At 44.1% G+C, this 19,419-nt stretch overlaps 1 protein-coding gene across 1 annotated transcript; it reads right to left on the bottom strand.

The window, feature by feature from the left end:
- Positions 1–248: 248 nt before the first annotated feature.
- LOC110487837 (syncoilin-like) lies at positions 249–2,724 on the bottom strand. The gene is made up of 5 exons (XM_021559752.2): positions 2,274–2,724; positions 1,674–1,882; positions 1,225–1,432; positions 843–967; positions 249–693 (listed from the first exon to the last, which is right to left on the bottom strand). Exons 1-5 carry the CDS (start codon positions 2,679–2,681, stop codon positions 609–611), a joined length of 1,035 nt encoding a protein of 344 aa, XP_021415427.2. The 5' UTR covers positions 2,682–2,724; the 3' UTR covers positions 249–608.
- Positions 2,725–19,419: the final 16,695 nt, after the last annotated feature.

Genomic DNA, 19,419 nt, shown 5'->3' on the forward strand with positions numbered 1-19,419 from the left:
AATAGGGTGCCATTTTGGTACACTATTTCTGAGCTCACTCTCACTCCATTAGCCTCTGTCATCGTTTAAAAACATTCCACCATGTTGCCCTTATATGCACACCATCCCTCTCCCTCGCTCTGTCCCATATGGCACCCTAATCCCCACATAGTGCACTACTTTTGACGTAGGGCCCTATGTAGGGAATAGGGTGCCATTTTGGAACACAAGTCTCTGTGCTCTAACTCATCTCACAGACACAGTTTAGTTTAACAGAACACCTTTTATTTGTTACACTGTAAAGAATGCATTACATCTATCTTCAGAATGTTCCAGAACCTTCTTCTCTACAGATGTCTTACCATGTCTAGAATGAGAATGACGGCGAGCTTGTTTTCTCCAGACACCCTTCCCAACCTGATGGGAATTCTCCACAGATTTCAGCTACCGGTGTACAAAACTGCCTTGCTTTTTCCTGGTTTTCTACTTCCTGGTTTTCTACTTCCTGGGTTTTATTGACAATAGAATAGAACCTTCTGAAAGGTGTATAAAAGTGAATTTGTAAGGATGGTATGATTGTTGGAAACAAGTGACCATGAACTAAGAAAAGGTTGTTTGTCTCTTCTAACCTAAACTGAAACACTTCTATTTGTCCCGGTGGTTTTCTCTTGCACTCTGGTCACATCATTCGTGTTATTGTCTTCAACAATACCCCTAAAGAGAAAAAAAAACACACCAGATTACAGTTAATATTTACAACCTTGTTAACCATATTTTAAGCTAGAGTCCCTAGTTACTTAATATAATTCACTGATTCTAAAAGCTAATATGAGTTAGGAGCGTGAAAGGGTTAATTGTCTCACCTGTACAGGTGGAGTTGTTTAGTAAGTCTGTCTCTCAGTTCCTCCGTCTCCTTGGTTTCCCTCTTCTGGATTTGTAGCTTTGTCTTCTGCTCTCTGCTAGTGTCCTCCAGCCTGTCCACTGTCTCCTGTGGGGAGGGAGACGAAGGGACTAACTACGGCTTCAGAAACGGTTCATAAACCTGACATGTGTGTTCATAAACCTGACATGTGTGTTCATAAACCTGACATGTGTGTTTATAATGAACTGAAAGGCTGGTGTTTTTAATCTATGTCTGTGTATGTTGGAGGGATTTGTTATGAGTGTGAAGCATTTCTGGACAGCCTTGTAATTCCAACCCTGTCTACTGGACCTTATTCCATCTCTCCCTTCATCACACCGTACCCTGTACTGCTCTACGTCCTCTCTCCTGTGGGTCTCCATCAGTACGAGTCTCTCCTCCAGGCAGGCTCTCTGCAGCCGCAGCCTCTGTCCCTCCACCCTCAGGGGCCCCCGACGGGCCCTCAACTCCCGGGCCTGCTGCCTGGCCTTCACCTGGGCCTCTGATGTCCTCTCCCTCCACTTCAACAGGGCCAGCAGCATTGGTTCATACCTGGGGGAGGAGGAGAGAGGATAATGCATTTCGTTGCACCTCTCATAACATCTGCAAATATGTGTACGTGACCAATAAACTTTGATTTGGTATAATGGAAGTTAGTATCATGATAAATGAGTAATGATTATAGTATCAGTCATGATTATTGCCTACATCATAACTGTCAATCCTAGTGCCATGCTTGACAAGAGATCACCTTGGGGTTTTGATAACACCTGGCAATGTTGAGAGAGAATACCTTTCCTCCAGGGCCTTGAGCCCCCCCTGCAGGTACTGCTGTAACTCCCCACAGGAGTTCCTCTTGCTCTGGGTCATCTCCTCTATGGGGTTGGGTGTCTGGCTGTGTGTCTGGAGCTGGGACTGAAAGGTGGAGAGCTGGGTCTGGTGGGTGGAGCGGAGTTGAGACACCTCCTCAGTCAGCTGGATGATCAGTGTGTCGAGTTCCATCTGGGGAAGAGTGAGAGGGAGAGACGGAGAGAGAGACAGACGGAGGGGAGAGAGAGGGACATGAGAGAAACTCAGAAGAATCTGTATTGCCTTCTCTGAGCTCTGATGAAGTTGTAGTTGTTCTCGAACACATGTGGTTCTGAAACACCAAGGTTCCAGAATTCTCTGACGGTTCTGGAGCACTCTATTCTGGAACATTTAGAATGCTCCAGAACACTCATATAGATCCTAACTCCCCGGAATTATATAGAACGCTCAGGTTCTAGAATGCACGTAAGGTTTTGGAACATTCAGAAGGTTGTCTAAAAGCTCAGAAGGTGCTGGAACACCCAGAAGTTTCGTGAATGCTCATTAGGTTCTGGAATGGTCAGAAGAACACTCTTGTCCCTACCTCTTCCTTGTTGAGCTGGGCCACCTCACGCTGCTGGCTTACCAGAATGACCTGGTTGTGAGCACACTCCCTGGCGACAGAGAACAGCCTCCTCTTCAGGCTCCTCATGTCCTCCTGAAGACCCTGCTTCTCCAGACTCACGCTGGACAGCCTCATCTCCTCCTCTCTCCTCTCAGCCCTCAAAGACTGCCACTCCCTCATCCGCGCCTCCCTCCTCCCATCTGCCTCAATATTTAGCACCTGCCTTAACTGTGCTGCTTGCCCTCCTTCTCTCCCTTCCTCTGTCCCTGTCTTCTCCTCCCTTAGTGCCTGTAGCTCTCCCATCAGTTCATCCCGTCTCTTCTCCATTCTCCCCACCTCCTCGATACAGCCCTCTAGCACAGTACCCAACTCCTGCACGGAACCCATCAACTCCACCCCTCCCAACTCTGTCTCTAGTTGTAGATCTCCCCTCAACTCCACCCCTCCCCTCAACTCCACCCCTCCCCTCATCTCCACCCCTCCCACTCCTGTCTCTAGTTGTTGACCTCTCATCATGTCCCCCTCTGTGCCCCTGTCTGTGTCCTCTTCACACACCATGGACATAAGTCCTCTTGTGTATGTTTCTCCACAGTCTCCTAACAAATCTGAATGTCTTTTTGTCGAGATAGCTTGATAGCTTTGGGGCTCAAATTGGCCAAAGGTACTGCCCAAATATGGCTTCAGATCCACACCATTCCCAGATGCTAGTCCTTCAGTCGTGGTATTCCCCACAGACTCCATGAGTTCTTGTGTTGTTAGTCCTCTGTCCATGTGTCTGTCTTGTGTTACCTTATTCATGTTGGTGTTGTGTTGGCAAAATCCTTTTGGTAAGCTGGGGTAAGTCCACTCTAAGGGGTCAAAGGTAATTCCTGTCTCCTCCGTACAGTTCTCTAACATGGCCAGCATCCCCATTAGCTCTGTCTGATACTCAGCCATAGTGCCGCAGCCATGAGTGCCTGCAGAGGTAAGAGGTGGCAACTGAGGCTGGACAGCGGCTCCTGTGGCTCCACTCTGATCCAAAATGGATTCCACCTCCTTCAGGTGACTTTGGCACTGGTTCCTAGACTCCTCCATGTGTGTGTCTGTATAGGTCAGGATGGAGGCACCTGTGTGACAGTCATTACCACCACAGCTCCCCATCATAGCATCCATCTTCTGTATATCTGACTGGTTCTGAGCTGGCCCAGTCAGGTGTGTGTCTGACTGGTTCTGGTTCTGAGCTGGTCCAGTCAGGTGTGTGTCTGACTGGTTCTGAGCTGGTCCAGTCAGGTGTATGTCTGACTGGTTTTGGTTCTGAGCTGGTCCAGTCAGGTGTGTGTCTGACTGGTTCTGGTTCTGAGCTGGTCCAGTCAGGTGTATGTCTGACTGGTTCTGGTTCTTAGCTGGTCCAGTCAGGTGTGTGGCTAACTGGTCATGGTTCTGAGCTGGTCCAGTCAGGTGTGTGTCTGACTGGTTCTGAGCTGGTCCAGTCAGGTGTATGTCTGACTGGTTTTGGTTCTGAGCTGGTCCAGTCAGGTGTGTGTCTGACTGGTTCTGGTTCTGAGCTGGTCCAGTCAGGTGTGTGTCTGACTGGTTCTGAGCTGGTCCAGTCAGGTGTATGTCTGACTGGTTTTGGTTCTGAGCTGGTCCAGTCAGGTGTGTGTCTGACTGGTTCTGGTTCTGAGCTGGTCCAGTCAGGTGTATGTCTGACTGGTTCTGGTTCTTAGCTGGTCCAGTCAGGTGTGTGGCTAACTGGTCATGGTTCTGAGCTGGTCCAGTCAGGTGTGTGTCTGACTGGTTCTGAGCTGGTCCAGTCAGGTGAGTGTTTGTGTACCTGGTGGACAGGCGGGAGTTGAAGGACACACCTGTCATGTCCTCACAGCTCTTCAACAGGTCATCCATCTCCCTCAGGTGTGGCTGGATCTGTCCTAACCCATTATGGTGTGGCTGGATCTGTCCTAACCCATTATGGTGTGGCTGGATCTGTCCTAATCCACTATGGTGTGGCTGGATCTGTCCTAATCCACTAAGGTGTGGCTGGATCTGTCCTAACCCATTATGGTGTGGCTGGATCTGTCCCAACCCATTATGGTGTGGCTGGATCTGTCCCAACCCATTATGGTGTGGCTGGATCTGTCCTAACCCATTATGGTGTGGCTGGATCTGTCCTAACCCATTATGGTGTGGCTGGATCTGTCCTAACCCACTAAGGTGTGGCTGGATCTGTCCTAAACCACTATGGTGTGGCTGGATCTGTCCTAACCCACTATGGTGTGGCTGGATCTGTCCTAACCCACTAAGGTGTGGCTGGTTCTGTCCTAATCCACTAAGGTGTGGCTGGATCTGTCCTAACCTATTATGGTGTGGCTGGATCTGTCCTAACCCACTAAGGTGTTGCTGGATCTGTCCTAACCCACTAAGGTGTGGCTGGATCTGTCCTAACCCACTATGGTGTGGCTGGATCTGTCCTAACCCACTAAGGTGTGTGTTCTTGTGGGCCGTCGTCGACAGGTGAAGCCCAAAAGAGTCTGTAGTTTCTCCTACACAACTTCTAAACATGGTGTCCGTGTCCTTGAACTGGGCTTGTGTCTCATCCAGGTGTGTCTCTCTGCAGGTATCCGATACGGATGTATCCGAGACTGAGCCAGTCAGGAGTGTGTTTGTACTGGTATCTCCCAGGAGAGACTGGAATGAAGTGCCTGTCTCCTCTTCAACACCCTCATCCCCATACGGGTCTTCCTCATCGATGAACCGCGGATCAAAACAGACTTCGGGGTCCATCATCAGCTCAGACTCTTGATCCTCCATTGCCTGTGATGAAGAGGAGGAATACGAAGACAAATGTCACAGAAGTTATATTAATAACTTGGGGGAGGGGTCAGGCGGGGTAAGGGTTATGGGGGGAGGGGTCAGGATGGGGTAAGGGTTATGGGGGGAGGGGGGCTTATTACATCAATATGACTAAACAATTCTTAGGAACACACACATTCACTCAGATCCTCATACTCAAGCATTCACAAAAACACTGTGACACCCTCTAGCCTGGCTGTGACACCCTCTAGCCTGGCTGTGACACCCTCTAGCCTGGCTGTGACACCCTCTAGCCTGGCTGTGACACCCTCTACACCCTCTAGCCTGGCTGTGACACCCTCTACCTGGCTGTGACACCCTCTAGCCTGGCTGTGACACCCTCTAGCCTAGCTGTGACACCCTCTATCCTGGCTGTGACACCCTCTAGCCTGGCTGTGACACCCTCTAGCCTGGCTGTGACACCCTCTAGCCTGGCTGTGACACCCTCTAGCCTGGCTGTGACACCCTCTAGCCTGGCTGTGACACTCTCTAGCCTGCTTGATAAAGCTAGGCAAAGCTAACCTTTGCATTTCTTAAACATGCAGAGAAGGCTGACTGTTTTGTGCTCTTTAATTAACCTATCTTAAACGTGTTTCTTTGTGATCTCACCGAGTAAACAAAAGTCAACGTTTCTAAGCAGTACCTAATGTTCAGCTGTGACACCAAAAATAATTAGTTGCGTATTACACACGACTCAAACGTAGGTCCCGACAATCATTGTCAACCTTTTGAGATTCACTGATACCTACTCTGTTCCCTGTGTCAATTTATCCGAATGAGATTCACTGATATCTACTCATATGAAATATTCATATTATGTGAGGACCCCTGTTTTCAGTGCAAGTCTCTACGTAGAAGTTAAACTAACTGCAGTGTCAACAGGCAGTGTCACCAGGCAGTGTCAACAGGCAGTGCCCTGGGATAGACAGTTACCGTGGCAGGAGAACCATCTCGCTCTCGGTCTCTCCCTGCCTGGGCATGGTACGCTTGGAGAGAACACATTCCTCCAGAGTCTCTGCTGCTTAGATGACGTCTGACTCTGTCCATGAACAAACTCTGCTAGAGTTAGTTTATATCTGTTAACTATTCTAGACTTTCAATTCACAGACTCTGCTAGAGTTAGTTTATATCTGTTAACTATTCTAGACTTTCAATTCACAGACTCTGCTAGAGTTAGTTTATATCTGTTAACTATTCTAGACTTTCAATTCACAGACTCTGCTAGAGTTAGTTTATATCTGTTAACTATTCTAGACTTTCAATTCAAAGACCCTGCTAGTTAGTTTATATCTTTATATTCTAGAGTTTCAATTCACAGACTCTACTAGAACTAGTTTCTGTTCCATAGTTCATGTCTGTTCACAAACAAGCTGTCCCAGAGTTGGCTGTCCTGGTTCGGAGAGGAAAGCCCACACCAGTAAAAACTATTAGTAGGATGTTGTAACTAACGAGTGTTGAGACAAGCAGTTAAACATCAGTGATGATCCCACTGGCTCACTGACCTCTTCTGTTCCTGTTAAAAAGACACGGTTTATGAACTTACCTTTCACCAGACCTCTCAGAATCCTTTCTCCTCTCCTCAGTCCTCTCCTCTGCCTTTAGTCCTCTCCTCTGCCCTTAGTCCTCTCCTCTGCCCTTAGTCCTCTCCTCTGCCCTTAGTCCTCTCCTCTGCCCTTAGTCCTCTCCTCTGCCCTTAGTCCTCTCCTCTGCCCTTAGTCCTCTCCTCTGCCCTTAGTCCTCTCCTCTGCCCTTAGTCCTCTCCTCTGCCCTTAGTCCTGTCCTCTGCCCTTAGTCCTCTCCTCTGCCCTTAGTCCTGTCCTCTGCCCTTAGTCCTCTCCTCTGCCCTTAGACAGTATATCCACTGGACGAATCTGATACAGTGGATCTGAGTGAGGGAGCGCGGAAGAGAGATAAAGAGAGGGATGAAATGGTGGGGTGAGAGAGAGAGAGAGAGCGAGGACTGACCCGGCCTCCTTTCTAACAGTCCCTGTGCTGCTATGCGTCACCGTGACTACCCGGATTCTGTTTATGTTTATTACTAAACACTGGTCTACACAGGGAGAAAGAGGAGACCGTGTGGACTGGGTCTGTAGCCCACAGCCAGAGAACAACTGTAACGTGGATGGAAGTACAGGGAGGACAACTTTTAATAAGAAACAAAAAACATAGTACGAAACAGGAAAAGCGTACAGACATTAAAAACAGAAACAGAGTCAATAACACTCTGTTGGAAAGAACCAAGAGGAAGTGACAGATATATAGGGGAGGTAATCAGGAAGGGGATGGATGTCCAGGTGTGTTAATGAGGAGTGGGTGTGAGTAAAGATGGTGGAAGGTGATAATGAGTAAACTGGCGATGTTGAGTGCCGGAGAGGGGAGTAGGAGTAGATGTGAAGAATCTTAAAAATAAAATATATTGATGATGATGATGATGATGATTCCATGTGTGTTATTTCATAGTGTTGATGTCTTCGCTATTATTCTACAATGTAGAAAATAGTAAATATAAAGAGAGAACCCTGGAATGAGTAGGTGTGTCTAAACTTTTGACTGGTTCTGTGTATATATACAGAGCATTCGGAAAGTATTCAGACCCCTTCACTTTTTCCACATGTTGTTACGTTACACAGCCTTATTCCAAAATGTATTAAGTATATGTTTTTCCTCATCAATCTACACACAATACCCAGTAATGACAAAGTGAAAACTTTTAAAATATCTAAAAAAATATTGCATATGTATTACAATTAAAAAACAGAAGTAACAGAGAAACAGCTTTGAGGTACAGAGAGATCATTGATGAAAACCTGATCCAGAGTGCTCACGACCTCAGACTGGGGTGATGGTTCACCTTCCACCTTTCAGCAAGACAACAACCCTAAGCACACAGCCAAGACAATGCAGGAGTGGCTTCGGAAAAAGTCCATGAGTGGCCCAGCCAGAGCCCAGACTTGAACTCGATCGAACATTTCTGGAGTTACCTGAAAATAGCTGTGCAGCAACGCTCCTCATCCAACCTAACAGAGCTTGAGAGGATCTGCAGAGAAGAATGGGAGAAACTCCACAAATACAGGTGAGCTAAGCTTGTAGCATCATACTCAAGAAGACTCAATGCTGTAATCGCTGCCAAAGGTCCTTCAACAAAGTAAAGAGTAAAGGGTCTGAATACTTATGTAAATGTGATATTTCCCCCCCCCCAAAAAATCAAATCTGTTTTTGCTTTGACATTATGGGGTATTGTGTGTAGATTGATGAGGGTAAAAAAAAGTTTGAATCAATTTTAGAATAAGGCTGTAACGTATCAAAATGTGGAGAAAAGGGAAGGGGTCTGAATACTTTTTTCAATTGAACCTGAAGAGAGTCCACACGTGTGTCAACCTAATGAACACAATAAAAACATCCACATCAAAATATGTCAGTTTAAGGGCCGCACTGACGTTTACAGAAATGTTTACCTGGAGGAAAATGGGGGAGGGGCTTTTTCCATTTCAGTCAAGGGGATGGTTTTGTATTTAAAAAAAAAAATCTAGTTCAGGGGAAGGGTCATGTAATTTGTAATTGATGAAATATTTCTCAGTGTTTTAGAATTAGTTGCTTATTGGTCTACATATCGATGTGTGCCCAATGCTGTCCCTCATCTCTGATGATATCGATTGCGCTTATAGGATATTTAGTGTGGCCTCAATCAAATGATCCATAGGCTATAGCCTACGAAGTGCATGCTCAGAGAAGCACAGAGCAAAGTTATATTTCTCAGACAGCTGCTGGGATTTCATTTAAAACTAGGCTGCACTACACACTACAATGGGGAATCTAACCCTGAGTCCCAGCCTGCTCTGCTCTTGCTGATCCAAAACGTTTTCATGTGCTGCCTAACCAATGGCTGTGCTGCCTAACCAATGGCTGTGCTGCCTAACCAATGGCTATGCTGCTTAACCAATGGCTGTGCTGCCTAAACAATGGCTGTGCTGCCTAACCAATGGCTGTGCTGTGTAGGGCTATGGTGGAAGTTCAGGAGGAGAGTCGAAGGTTCTTCAGAATTTTGGCCCTAGTCCAAAAATGTTACTACCTTGCGCATGGACTAGCCTAGTGCTTATGTTGAGTTTCCTTTGAGAAGAAGAGCACGAAGATGAGAAGAAGGACCAGAGGTCAACTTTGATAGCTTGCAGTATATATCATAATTAAATCTATTAAAAACGATAGAGTTGAAGTCTGAAGTTTACATACACTTAGGTTGGAGTCATTAAAACTTGTTTTTCAACCACCCACAAATTTCTTGTTAACTAACTATAGTTTTGGAAAGTCGGTTAGGAAATCTACTTTGTGCACAACACAAGTAATTTTTCCAACAATTGTTAACAGCTAGATTATTTCACTTACAATTCACTGTATCACAATTCCAGTGGGTCAGAAGTTTACATACACTAAGATGACTGTGCCTTTAAACAGCTTGGAAAATTCCAGAAAATGATGTCATGGCTTTAGAAGCTTCTGATAGGCTAATTAACAACATTTGAGTCAATTGGAGGTGTACCTGTGGGTGTATTTCAAGGCCTACCTTCCAACTCAGTGCCTCTTTGCTTGGCATCATGGGAAAATCAAAAGAAATCACCCAAGACCTCAGAAAAAAAAGATTGTAGACCACAAGTCTGGTTCATCCTTGGGAGCAATTTCCAAACGCGTGAAGGTACCACGTTCATCTGTACAAACAATAGTACGCAAGTCTAAACACCATGGGACCAAGCAGCCGTCATACCGCTCAGGAAGGAGATGTGTTCTGTCTCCTAGAGATGAACGTACTTTGATACGAGAAGTGTAATTCAATCCCAGAACAACAGCAAAGGACCTTGTGAAGATGCTGGAGGAAACAGGTACAAAAGTATCTATATCCACAGTAAAATGAGTCCTATATCGACAACCTCAAAGGCTGCTCAGCAAGGAAGAAGCCACTGCTCCAAAACAGATATAAAAAAGCCAGACTACGGTTTGCAACTGCACAAGGGGACAAAGATCGTACTTTTTGCAGAAATTTCCTCTGGTCTGATGAAACAAAAATGTAACTGTTTGACAATAATGACCATTGTTATGTTTGGAGGAAAAAGGGGGATGCTTGCAAGCCGAAGAACACCATCCCAACCGTGAAGCACGGGGATGGCAGCTTTTCTGTTGTGGGGGAGCTTTTCTGCAGAAGGGGCTGGTGCCATTCACAAAATAGACGGCATCATTAGGCAGGAAAATGATGTGGATATATTGAAGCAACATCTAAGACATCAGTCAGGAAGTTAAAGCTTGGTCGCACATGGGTCTTCCAAATGGACAATGACCCCAAGCATACCTCCAAAGTTGTGGCAAAATGGCTTAAGGACAACAAAGTCAAGGTATTGGAGTGGCCATCACAAAGCCCTGACCTCAATCCTATAGAAAATGTGTTGGCAGAACTGAAAAAGCATGTGCGAGCAACGAGGCCTACGAACCTGTATCGGCATTCCTACTCTTCTCAGGAGGAGAAGCGAGAAGGATCGGAGGACCAATGCGCAGCGTGGTAAGTGTCCATAATGTTTATTTAAAGACATAAACTGAACACTACAAAACAATAAACGTGAAACGAACAAAACCGAAACAGCACTGTGTGCCGACAAACACTAACACGGAAACAAACACCCACAACTCAAAAGTGAAACCCAGGCTACCTAAGTATGATTCTCAATACCCCAACATAGCCTGCCCACCCCAACTCACGCCCTGACCATACTAAATAAAGACAAAACAAAGGAAATAAAGGTCAGAACGTGACAGAACCTGACTCAGTTACACCAAACAGGAAGTGGAAATTCTGGGGCTGGTCAAAGTTCAAGTCATCGCCTATTCACATCCAAACAAGATATGGGTCTGTTCGCACTTCCTACACCTTCCACTAGATGTCAACAGTCAGTAGAATGTGGAATGAATCCTCTGGGCTCCCTAGTGGCGCAGCGGTCTGAGGCACTGCGTCACAGTGCTGGAGGCGTCAGTACAGACAACTGGTTCGAATCCAGGCTGTATCACAACCCGGCCGTGATTGGGAGTCCCGCGGCGCACAGCTGGCCCAGCATCGTCCGGGTTTGGCCGGTGTAGGCCGTCATTGTAATTAAGAATTTGTTCTTAGCTGACTTGCCTAGTAAAATAAAATCAGAAAGGGTTAGATCAGCTTGCCGGGGGATGACAGTAACCATACTCTCTCTCACCCACAGAGGGGTGGAGGGAGCTGCTGTATGGTCGACGCCCTATTGTAAATTACGGAAGAAGAGGACTTTTTTTGCCCTCCTCCAGTATTAACCGAAGGAATGTCTTTGCTAACAGACAGTCTTCCCGCCGAAACTCTTAACAGTTTTTGAAGCGAATACTTGATCAATATTTCAAACAGAAGAACGTGGGGAATGGTGATCTATAGAAGATGATGATCTATAGAAAATTGTCACATTGTTATTTCATTTGTGATGTCATTATTAAAAAGGTTATAAAGAAAATACTGTAACCTGAGAAGTATTTATACTACATGTATGAAGTTTACTTAAAACGTTGTGAATGAAATATGAACAACAATGAAAGTATTTTTGTTAAGATAAGAATGTGATTTTAGGAGCCATTTTAGATCATCTATTTCCTAATAAACGGTGCATACTAAGTAGCCACGCCCTTTGAGTGAGGTCAGAGAGCGTGTCAGCCTGACGGAACCGCCTCTTTTGAAAGATCAGTATAAAATGTTTATTATGTTACGGTTACTACGTTACAGTTACTACGTTACGGTTACTACGTTACGGTTACTATGTTACGGTTATTATGTTACGGTTACTATGTTACGGTTACTATGTTACGGTTATTACGCGTAATAATGTCGGCAGTTGGTGCAAAGGATTGTTACCTACTGTATAACCAGGATTGCCATTGCATAACACTACATTTTTGTCAAGCAATTATTATTTTAAACAAACAATTCATGTTGTGATTAAAGGGACAACTAAGTTGCAAACAAGACACACTATCGATAAACCTTTTCAGAGGTCTGATTTTCTCCATGTAACCTTTATTATAAACGACATTCACTCCCTAAGCTAGGGGTATCTGATCTGCGGCAGGAAGTGGCCAGGCTAAAGCGCTGTTTGTCAGACCAGGAGACGTCCCGAAAATCTGTCCTCTCACGAAAACGTCTGTAGCGTCTGAATAGTACAGATGTCATACTGCAGTATTTATTATATTAATTGAATAGTACAGATGTCAGACTGCATTACATCTTTCTCCTCTCCTCTCCTCTTCTCTTCTCTTCTCCTCTCCTCTCTGTATCTCTATTATCTCTCCTCTCCTCTGTCTCCTCTCCTTTCTTCTCTCCCTCTCTCTCATTCCTCTCCTCTCCCTCCTCTCCTCTCCTCTCCTCTCCTCTCCTCTCCTCTCCTCTCCTCTCCTCTCCTCTCCTCTCCTCTCCTCTCCTCTCCTCTCCTCTCCCCCCATTCCCTTCCCTCCCTTCCATCTCCTCTCCTTTCCTCTCTCTCCCTCTCGCTCCCCTTTCTCTCCCCACCCCTCTCCTCTCCTCTGCTCTTGCTCTTGCTCTCTCTCTTTCTCCTCTCCTCTCCTCTCCTATTATTTCTCTCCTGTCTCCTCCCTCCCCTCTATATCTATCTATCTATCTATCTATCTATCTATCTATCTATCTATCTATCTATCTATCTATCTATCTATCTATCTATCTATCTATCTATCTATCTATCTATCTATCTATCTATCTATCTATCCTCTTCTCTTCTCTTCTCTTCTCTTCTCTTCTCTTCTCTTCTCTTCTCCTCAAGGCTATTCGCTAAAAGAAGTGACAATAACTCTCATTACATTTTGTTCTTGGAGCACCATGTTGAAACACAGTGTCCAGAACTGGAAACACCCACACACACATTTGATAACACACACACACACACACACACACACACACTGACCTGTGGGACTGAACTGTGAAACTCCTCAGCTCAGCACAGCAAGGACAACAGCCACTCATCAATGACTGTCAGAGTTACTATAGTAACGTTAATCCCACGCCTGGACTCTGCAGACATGTAGAGGAATCTGACTGAATCTGAATCCCTGACCTTGGAGGGAGAAGCACACAATTCAATTCATTCAATTCAATTCAATTCATTCAATTCAATTCAATTCAAGGGCTTTATTGGCATGGGAAACATGTGTTAACATTGCCAAAGCAAGTGAGGTAGATAATATATAAAGTGAATATATAAAGTGAAATAAACAATTAAAATTAACAGTAAACATTACACATACAGAAGTTTCAAAACAATAAAGACATTACAAATGTCATATTATATATATATATATATATATATATATATATATGAGTGTTTTAACAATGTACAAATGGTAAAGGACACAAGATAAAATAAATAAGCATAAATATGGGTTGTATTTACAATGGTGTGTTTTCTTCACTGGTTGCCCTTTTCTCGTGGCAACAGGTCACAAATCTTGCTGCTGTGATGGCACACTGTGGAATTTCACCCAGTAGATATGGGAGTTTTTCAAAATTGGATTTGTTTTCGTAATCTGTGGGAAATATGTCTCTCTAATATGGTCATACATTGGGCAGGAGGTTAGGAAGTGCTGCTCAGTTTCCACCTCATTTTGTGTGCAGTGAGCACATAGCCTGTCTTCTCTTGAGAGCCATGTCTGCCTACGGCGGCCTTTCTCAATAGCAAGGCTATGCTCACTGAGTCTGTACATAGTCAAAGCTTTCCTTAATTTTGGGTCAGTCACAGTGGTCAGGTATTCTGCCACTGTGTACTCTCTGTGTAGGGCCAAATAGCATTCTAGTTTGCTCTGTTTTTTTGTTAATTCTTTCCAATGTGTCAAGTAATTATCTTTTTGTTTTCTCATGATTTGGTTGGGTCTAATTGTGCTGCTGTCCTGGGGCTCTGTAGGGTGTGTTTGTGTCTCTCTCTCTCTCTCTCCTACCTCTCTCTCTCTCTCTCTAAACCTCTCCCTCTCTCTACCTACCTATCTCTCTCTCTCTACCTCTCTTTCCTACCTCTCTCTACCTCTCTCTCTCTCTACCTCTCTCTCTCTACCTCTCTCTCTCTCTCTCTCTTTACCTCTCTCTCTCTCTCTCTTTACCCCTCTCTCTCTCTACCTACCTATCTCTCTCTCTCTACCTCTCTACCTCTCTCTACCTCTCTCTCTACCTCTCTCTCTCTCCACCTCTCTCTACCTCTCTCTACCTCTCGCTCTACCTCTCTCTTCCTATTTCTCTCACTCTACCTCTCTCACGCTCCCCCACTCTCTTCCGTACACACACATTATCATCCCTCCTCTTTACCTGTTAGTCATTATCATCCCTCATCTTCACCTGTTAGTCATTATCATCCCTCATCTTCACCTGTTAGTCATTATCATCCCTCATCTTCACCTGTTAGTCATTATCATCCCTCCTCTTCACCTGTTAGTCATTATCATCCCTCATCTTCACCTGTTAGTCATTATCATCCCTCCTCTTTACCTGTTAGTCATTATCATCCCTCATCTTTACCTGTTAGTCATTATCATCCCGGCTCTTTTCTGGATTTTGATAATTAGCGTGAATCCTTTATGATTTGCTGGACGTTTTTAGTGTTTGTCTCATTTTGTGAATTGTTGGTTGGTGAGCTGGACCCCAGACCTCACAACCATAAAGAGCAAAGGCTTATATAACTGATTCAGTATTTTTAGCCAGATCCTGATTCAGGATGCCAAATGTTATAATTATTTTGATGGTATAGAAAGCCCTTGTTGCCTCTCAGATCATTTAGAGCTTTGTGGAATTTTGGTGCTGATGTTCTGGCCGAGCTAGCTATATTTTTTGTATGCTCTAGAGCAACGGTGTCTAGGTGGAGTTTAGGTGGTCCTTTGCGCTTCAGCAAACAGAAAAGTCTGGGTGGAATTTGTATTTGTGGTCCTGGCAACTTGACCATTTTTGGAACAACATTATTTTTGTCTTACTGAGATTTACTGTCAGGACCCACGTCTGACAGAATCTGCGCAGAAGATCTAGGTGCTGCTGTAAGATAAAAGGTTTAAGTGCCATTGAACGAGGAATGGTAGTAGGTGCCAGGTGCATCGGTTTGAGTGGGTCAAGAACTGCAACCCTACTGAGTTTTTTTCACACTCAACAGTTTCCCGTTTTTATCCAAAAGGACATCCAGCCAATTTGACACAACTGTGGGAAGCGTTGAAGTCAACATTGGCCAGCATCCCTGTGGAACGCTTTAGACATCTTGTTGAGGTCCATACCCCAACGAGTTGAGGATGTTCTGAACTCAATATTCTTGATTTGTACACTCAGTGTATGTGCTCTCTTTGGATTCCAAATTCACCATGAAAATGACCCCATTGTAATATTTAGAACAGAACATATTTTATTAGATGCTCTTGAAAATGCCTTTGCATTTGAAGATAAAAGATGAGACCGTAATTAAAGATGAGAGTTCTCTGGATTCCCCCGGCCGATCCATCATGGAAAGAGCATTCTGTTCTTAACGTTTCGTCCACTCAGTGTATAACGTTATTAGTCATTAGCTGTACCCGTTGTCCACACCCATTTTGTTTTCGTAAAGTTCAGTTGAGACAAGTCAGAGGTCACATCATACTTCCTGATTGTGATGTCATTGCCCTGTGTAATGACCCCCTGGAGAGGATGGAACCAGCCTGTTAGTTCCTGTAGTGGTGGATGAGAGGGAGGAAATAGTGACAGAGAGAGAGAGAGGGAGGAGAGAGAGACAGAGAGAGAGGGGGGATAGGAGAGATTAGAGGGAGCAGAGGTATGACAGAGAGGAGAGAGAGACAGAGAGAGAGAGGGGGGAGAGGAGATATTAGAGGGAGCAGAGGGAGGAAAGAAAGAGAGAGAGAGAGAGAGAGAGAGAGAGAGAGAGGGAGGAGAAGAGAGGAGAGAGAGAGAAATAATGTGTGGATGGAAAAACAGCCCTGTTTTTTGTCCAGTCCCAAACAACCCACGAAGCCACACCCTTCAACTCCAAAACATTTTATGTTCATGTTTATGAAGTGATGGGTCACCCATAGTTCATTTACTTTAATCTAGTGTTTTTATATATCAGTAACACACAATGGGATCTACACGACAAGGGGCTCAGTATGGAATATGTTCTGCGTCCCGAATGGCATCATATTCACTATAGGCTGTGTTTATCACCCTAAGAACCCAATTAGAATTTTATTTCCATATCCAAACTTTTTGTCCATTATTTTATAAGTGACCCATATCAGAGTTGTGCATTCACACAGATGTAACCTCTGAGGTAGCACACAGATGCAATCCTCACTTCCTGTCACTGTTCCTAAAATGTTTTAGGTGGTTGTCGTGGTAACGTGTAAAAAAAAAAAACTTCAGAGCAGAAATATCTGAGTTTGCAGACTGAGGTCACATATGGAGCAGGCTTGGGTTCATATACTATTTACAATATCTCAGCTACTTTCATATACATTCCAAAGTAAGCATTAATATTACCTTTATTTGGAAAAACAAGAAGTTTGAATGTTTTTGGAAATACACTTGGAAAGTATCTGAAAAAACTCAAATTCACTCCCATACAGGTATTTTTTTTCTAAATAGTATTTGAAGTAAGTGTTTGAAAATACTTTCAAATTTAATTTGGAAGACCATTTTTTTTAAATACAAATAACCATTAAAATACTCAAATAGAAAGGTACTTGTTTTCAGGTTGAGTATTTGAAAATACTCAAATAAACAGGAAAACTTATTTTAAATAACCATTACTGCAATACTCATGCATTTGAACCTAGCTATGATATGGAACATTATAATGGTCTTTGTTGGAGTGAGATCCACATATGTGACCTATCGGCACGATTTGGTCTTATGAAGCAAAATATGAAATAGTTTTTTTTTTTACATTGGATAAAAGTAGAGACTCGGAGCTAGAAAATGGTATATCGTACACTACAGTAACAATGGGAAAGTAATTCTGAAAGTTGATAAACTTGTAACCTCACTGGGAAACTGGCCCTTGAATATTTGGCAGACCTACTGGAGAGTTCTTCTTTTAAATGTTTTTTTACCTCCCTTTACCCCCCTTTCATGGTATCCAATTGTTAGTAGTTACAATCTTGTCTCATCGCTACAACTCCCGTACGGGCTCGGGAGAGACGAAGGTCGAGCGCCATGCATCCTCCGAAACACAACCCAACCAAGCCGCACTGCTTCTTAACCTCTTGAAACTAGGGGGCACTATTTTAATTTTTGGAAAAATAACGATCCCAAAGTAAACAGGCTATTTTGTCATGACAAGATGCTAGAATATGCATATAATTGACAGTTTAGGATAGAAAACACTCTACAGCTTCCAAAACTGTAAAAATATTGTCTATGAGTATAACATAACTGATATTGCAGGCGAAAGCCTGAGAAAAATCCAATCAGGAAGGGACTCTTATCTAGAAAGCTCTGCGTTCCTATGAGTCCCTATTGAGCAGTGAATCAACCAGATTCCTTTTTCTATGGCTTCCCTAATGTGTCTAGTGTCACAAGACATAGTTTCAGGCTTTTATTTTGAAAAATGAGCCTGAACGTCAACATTGCGTCAGTGGTCAGCTGTAGTCTCTCAGAGTGTTTTGTGCATAAAGGACAAATGCGGCCATTGTTTCTCTCTTTCCTACTAAGAAGCCACCTGTCCCGGTTGATATATTATCAAATAGATATTTGAAAAACACCTTTAGGATTGATTATAAACAACGTTTGCCATGTATCTGTCGATATTATGGAGCTAATTCGGCGTTGTCATGACCGCAATTTCCGCGTCGCTCCATGGACCTCCCGGTCGCAGCCGGCTGCGACAGAGCCTGGGCTCGAACCCAGAGTCTCTGGTGGTGCGATGAAGTGCCTTAGACCACTGCGCCACCCGGGAGGTGGAGGGCTCTTCTTTATCTACACCCGCTCAACATCGTTCACACCGCTTTAGCCCCAGCCAGCTCTTTAAGGATTCACGTGTCAGGCCATGTACTAAACAACCAAAGATTTCAAGACTAAAAGCTGGTTTATACTACGGGTGTGTCCGTAAATTTAATCTGGAGTGTCAGAGTGTGTTCTGGGCGTTTGTAAACTCAGAGCGTTGTCAGATTGTCAGTTCATAAATTCAGAGCGTTTCACTTAACACTGTGGCTGAGTAGTAGGGTTGATTTGAGTGTTCTGACCTTACAACATCAGTCAACATCAGTCAAGCACCCAAATGAACTGGCTAATGTTGGCTAGCATGCTAGCTACTACCAGAACAGCTCACTCTGACCATTTTAGTCACCCTAGCAGAGCAGGTTAGGCTGTTTTTATGTTATCCAGAGCATTGTTGACTGCAACTGTGCTGCTGGCAACAATTTAATGACGCTTTTTTCCCCGATGTTTACTGTCACCGGCCATATTCAACGGGTGTTGAGCATTCATACATCCATCAGATATTCTGCACTCTGGCACACTCAGATAAGAGTGCTCTGAAATCGGAGTAGATCGCCAGAGTGAATTTACCAGCTACATCTATCAACAGTTTTCGCAATAACATCACATTCTATTGAAATGGTTACTTGCACAGTGGAGTCTTTTGTTTATACATGTAGCAAGCTAGCTAAACAATTAACCATAATCCCAACTCATAACATTACTACCCTTGCATGAATCTGCATGTAGCTAACCAAGCAGGTTCCATGTTAGCTAGCTAACGTTAGGCCATAGCTAGCAATGCAAATTACTAGTGAGACAGCTAATGTTAGTTAGCTAGCTAACAGTACACTTTAACTTGAAATTAAAACAGCTTTCTGACTAAATTAGAAGAAACGTATAATATCTGAACATTTTGCTAGCTTGACTATCTTACTCATATACATGGATGGACACTTCTACCTCTCCGTCACGGATGCCATGGTTGCCCTTAGTTTGAAGATGTAATCTGTAGACAGGTGTTTTTTCCATCTCCTTAGCTATCATTCTCTAATTCCACTGATTTCACAACTCGGTCCTCCAGAAAGTGGAGAGCAACACTTATGCAATTCTACTAAGCGATATATTTGAAATAAAAGCCTTGTTAGACAGGATTACCAACACACACTGACCAGCTCAAATAGACAGAAGTGTGCTATATGGCAGACCAATCCAAACTCATCTCTCGGCATATCCAGCCCACTCATTATCTCAGCCAATCATGGCTAGCGGGAAGGTTGCTCCTTTTTCTGTGGCTAAACCATCTAGGCTCGTAATTTATTAATTTTA

This window comes from Oncorhynchus mykiss, chromosome 32 (assembly GCF_013265735.2).
Source record: "Oncorhynchus mykiss isolate Arlee chromosome 32, USDA_OmykA_1.1, whole genome shotgun sequence".
NCBI lineage: Eukaryota > Metazoa > Chordata > Actinopteri > Salmoniformes > Salmonidae > Oncorhynchus > Oncorhynchus mykiss.

Excerpts from the sequence above, each read along its gene's own strand:
- LOC110487837 (XM_021559752.2), bottom strand. The coding sequence starts at position 2,681 with ATGGGTTCCGTGCAGGAGTTGGGTACTGTGCTAGAGGGCTGTATCGAG. Across the intron at positions 1,433-1,673 it reads CTCAAGGCCCTGGAGGAAAG|GTATGAACCAATGCTGCTGG; the intron begins GTATTCTCTCTC and ends CTCCTCCCCCAG. Across the intron at positions 968-1,224 it reads AGGACGTAGAGCAGTACAGG|GAGACAGTGGACAGGCTGGA; the intron begins GTACGGTGTGAT and ends CCCTCCCCACAG.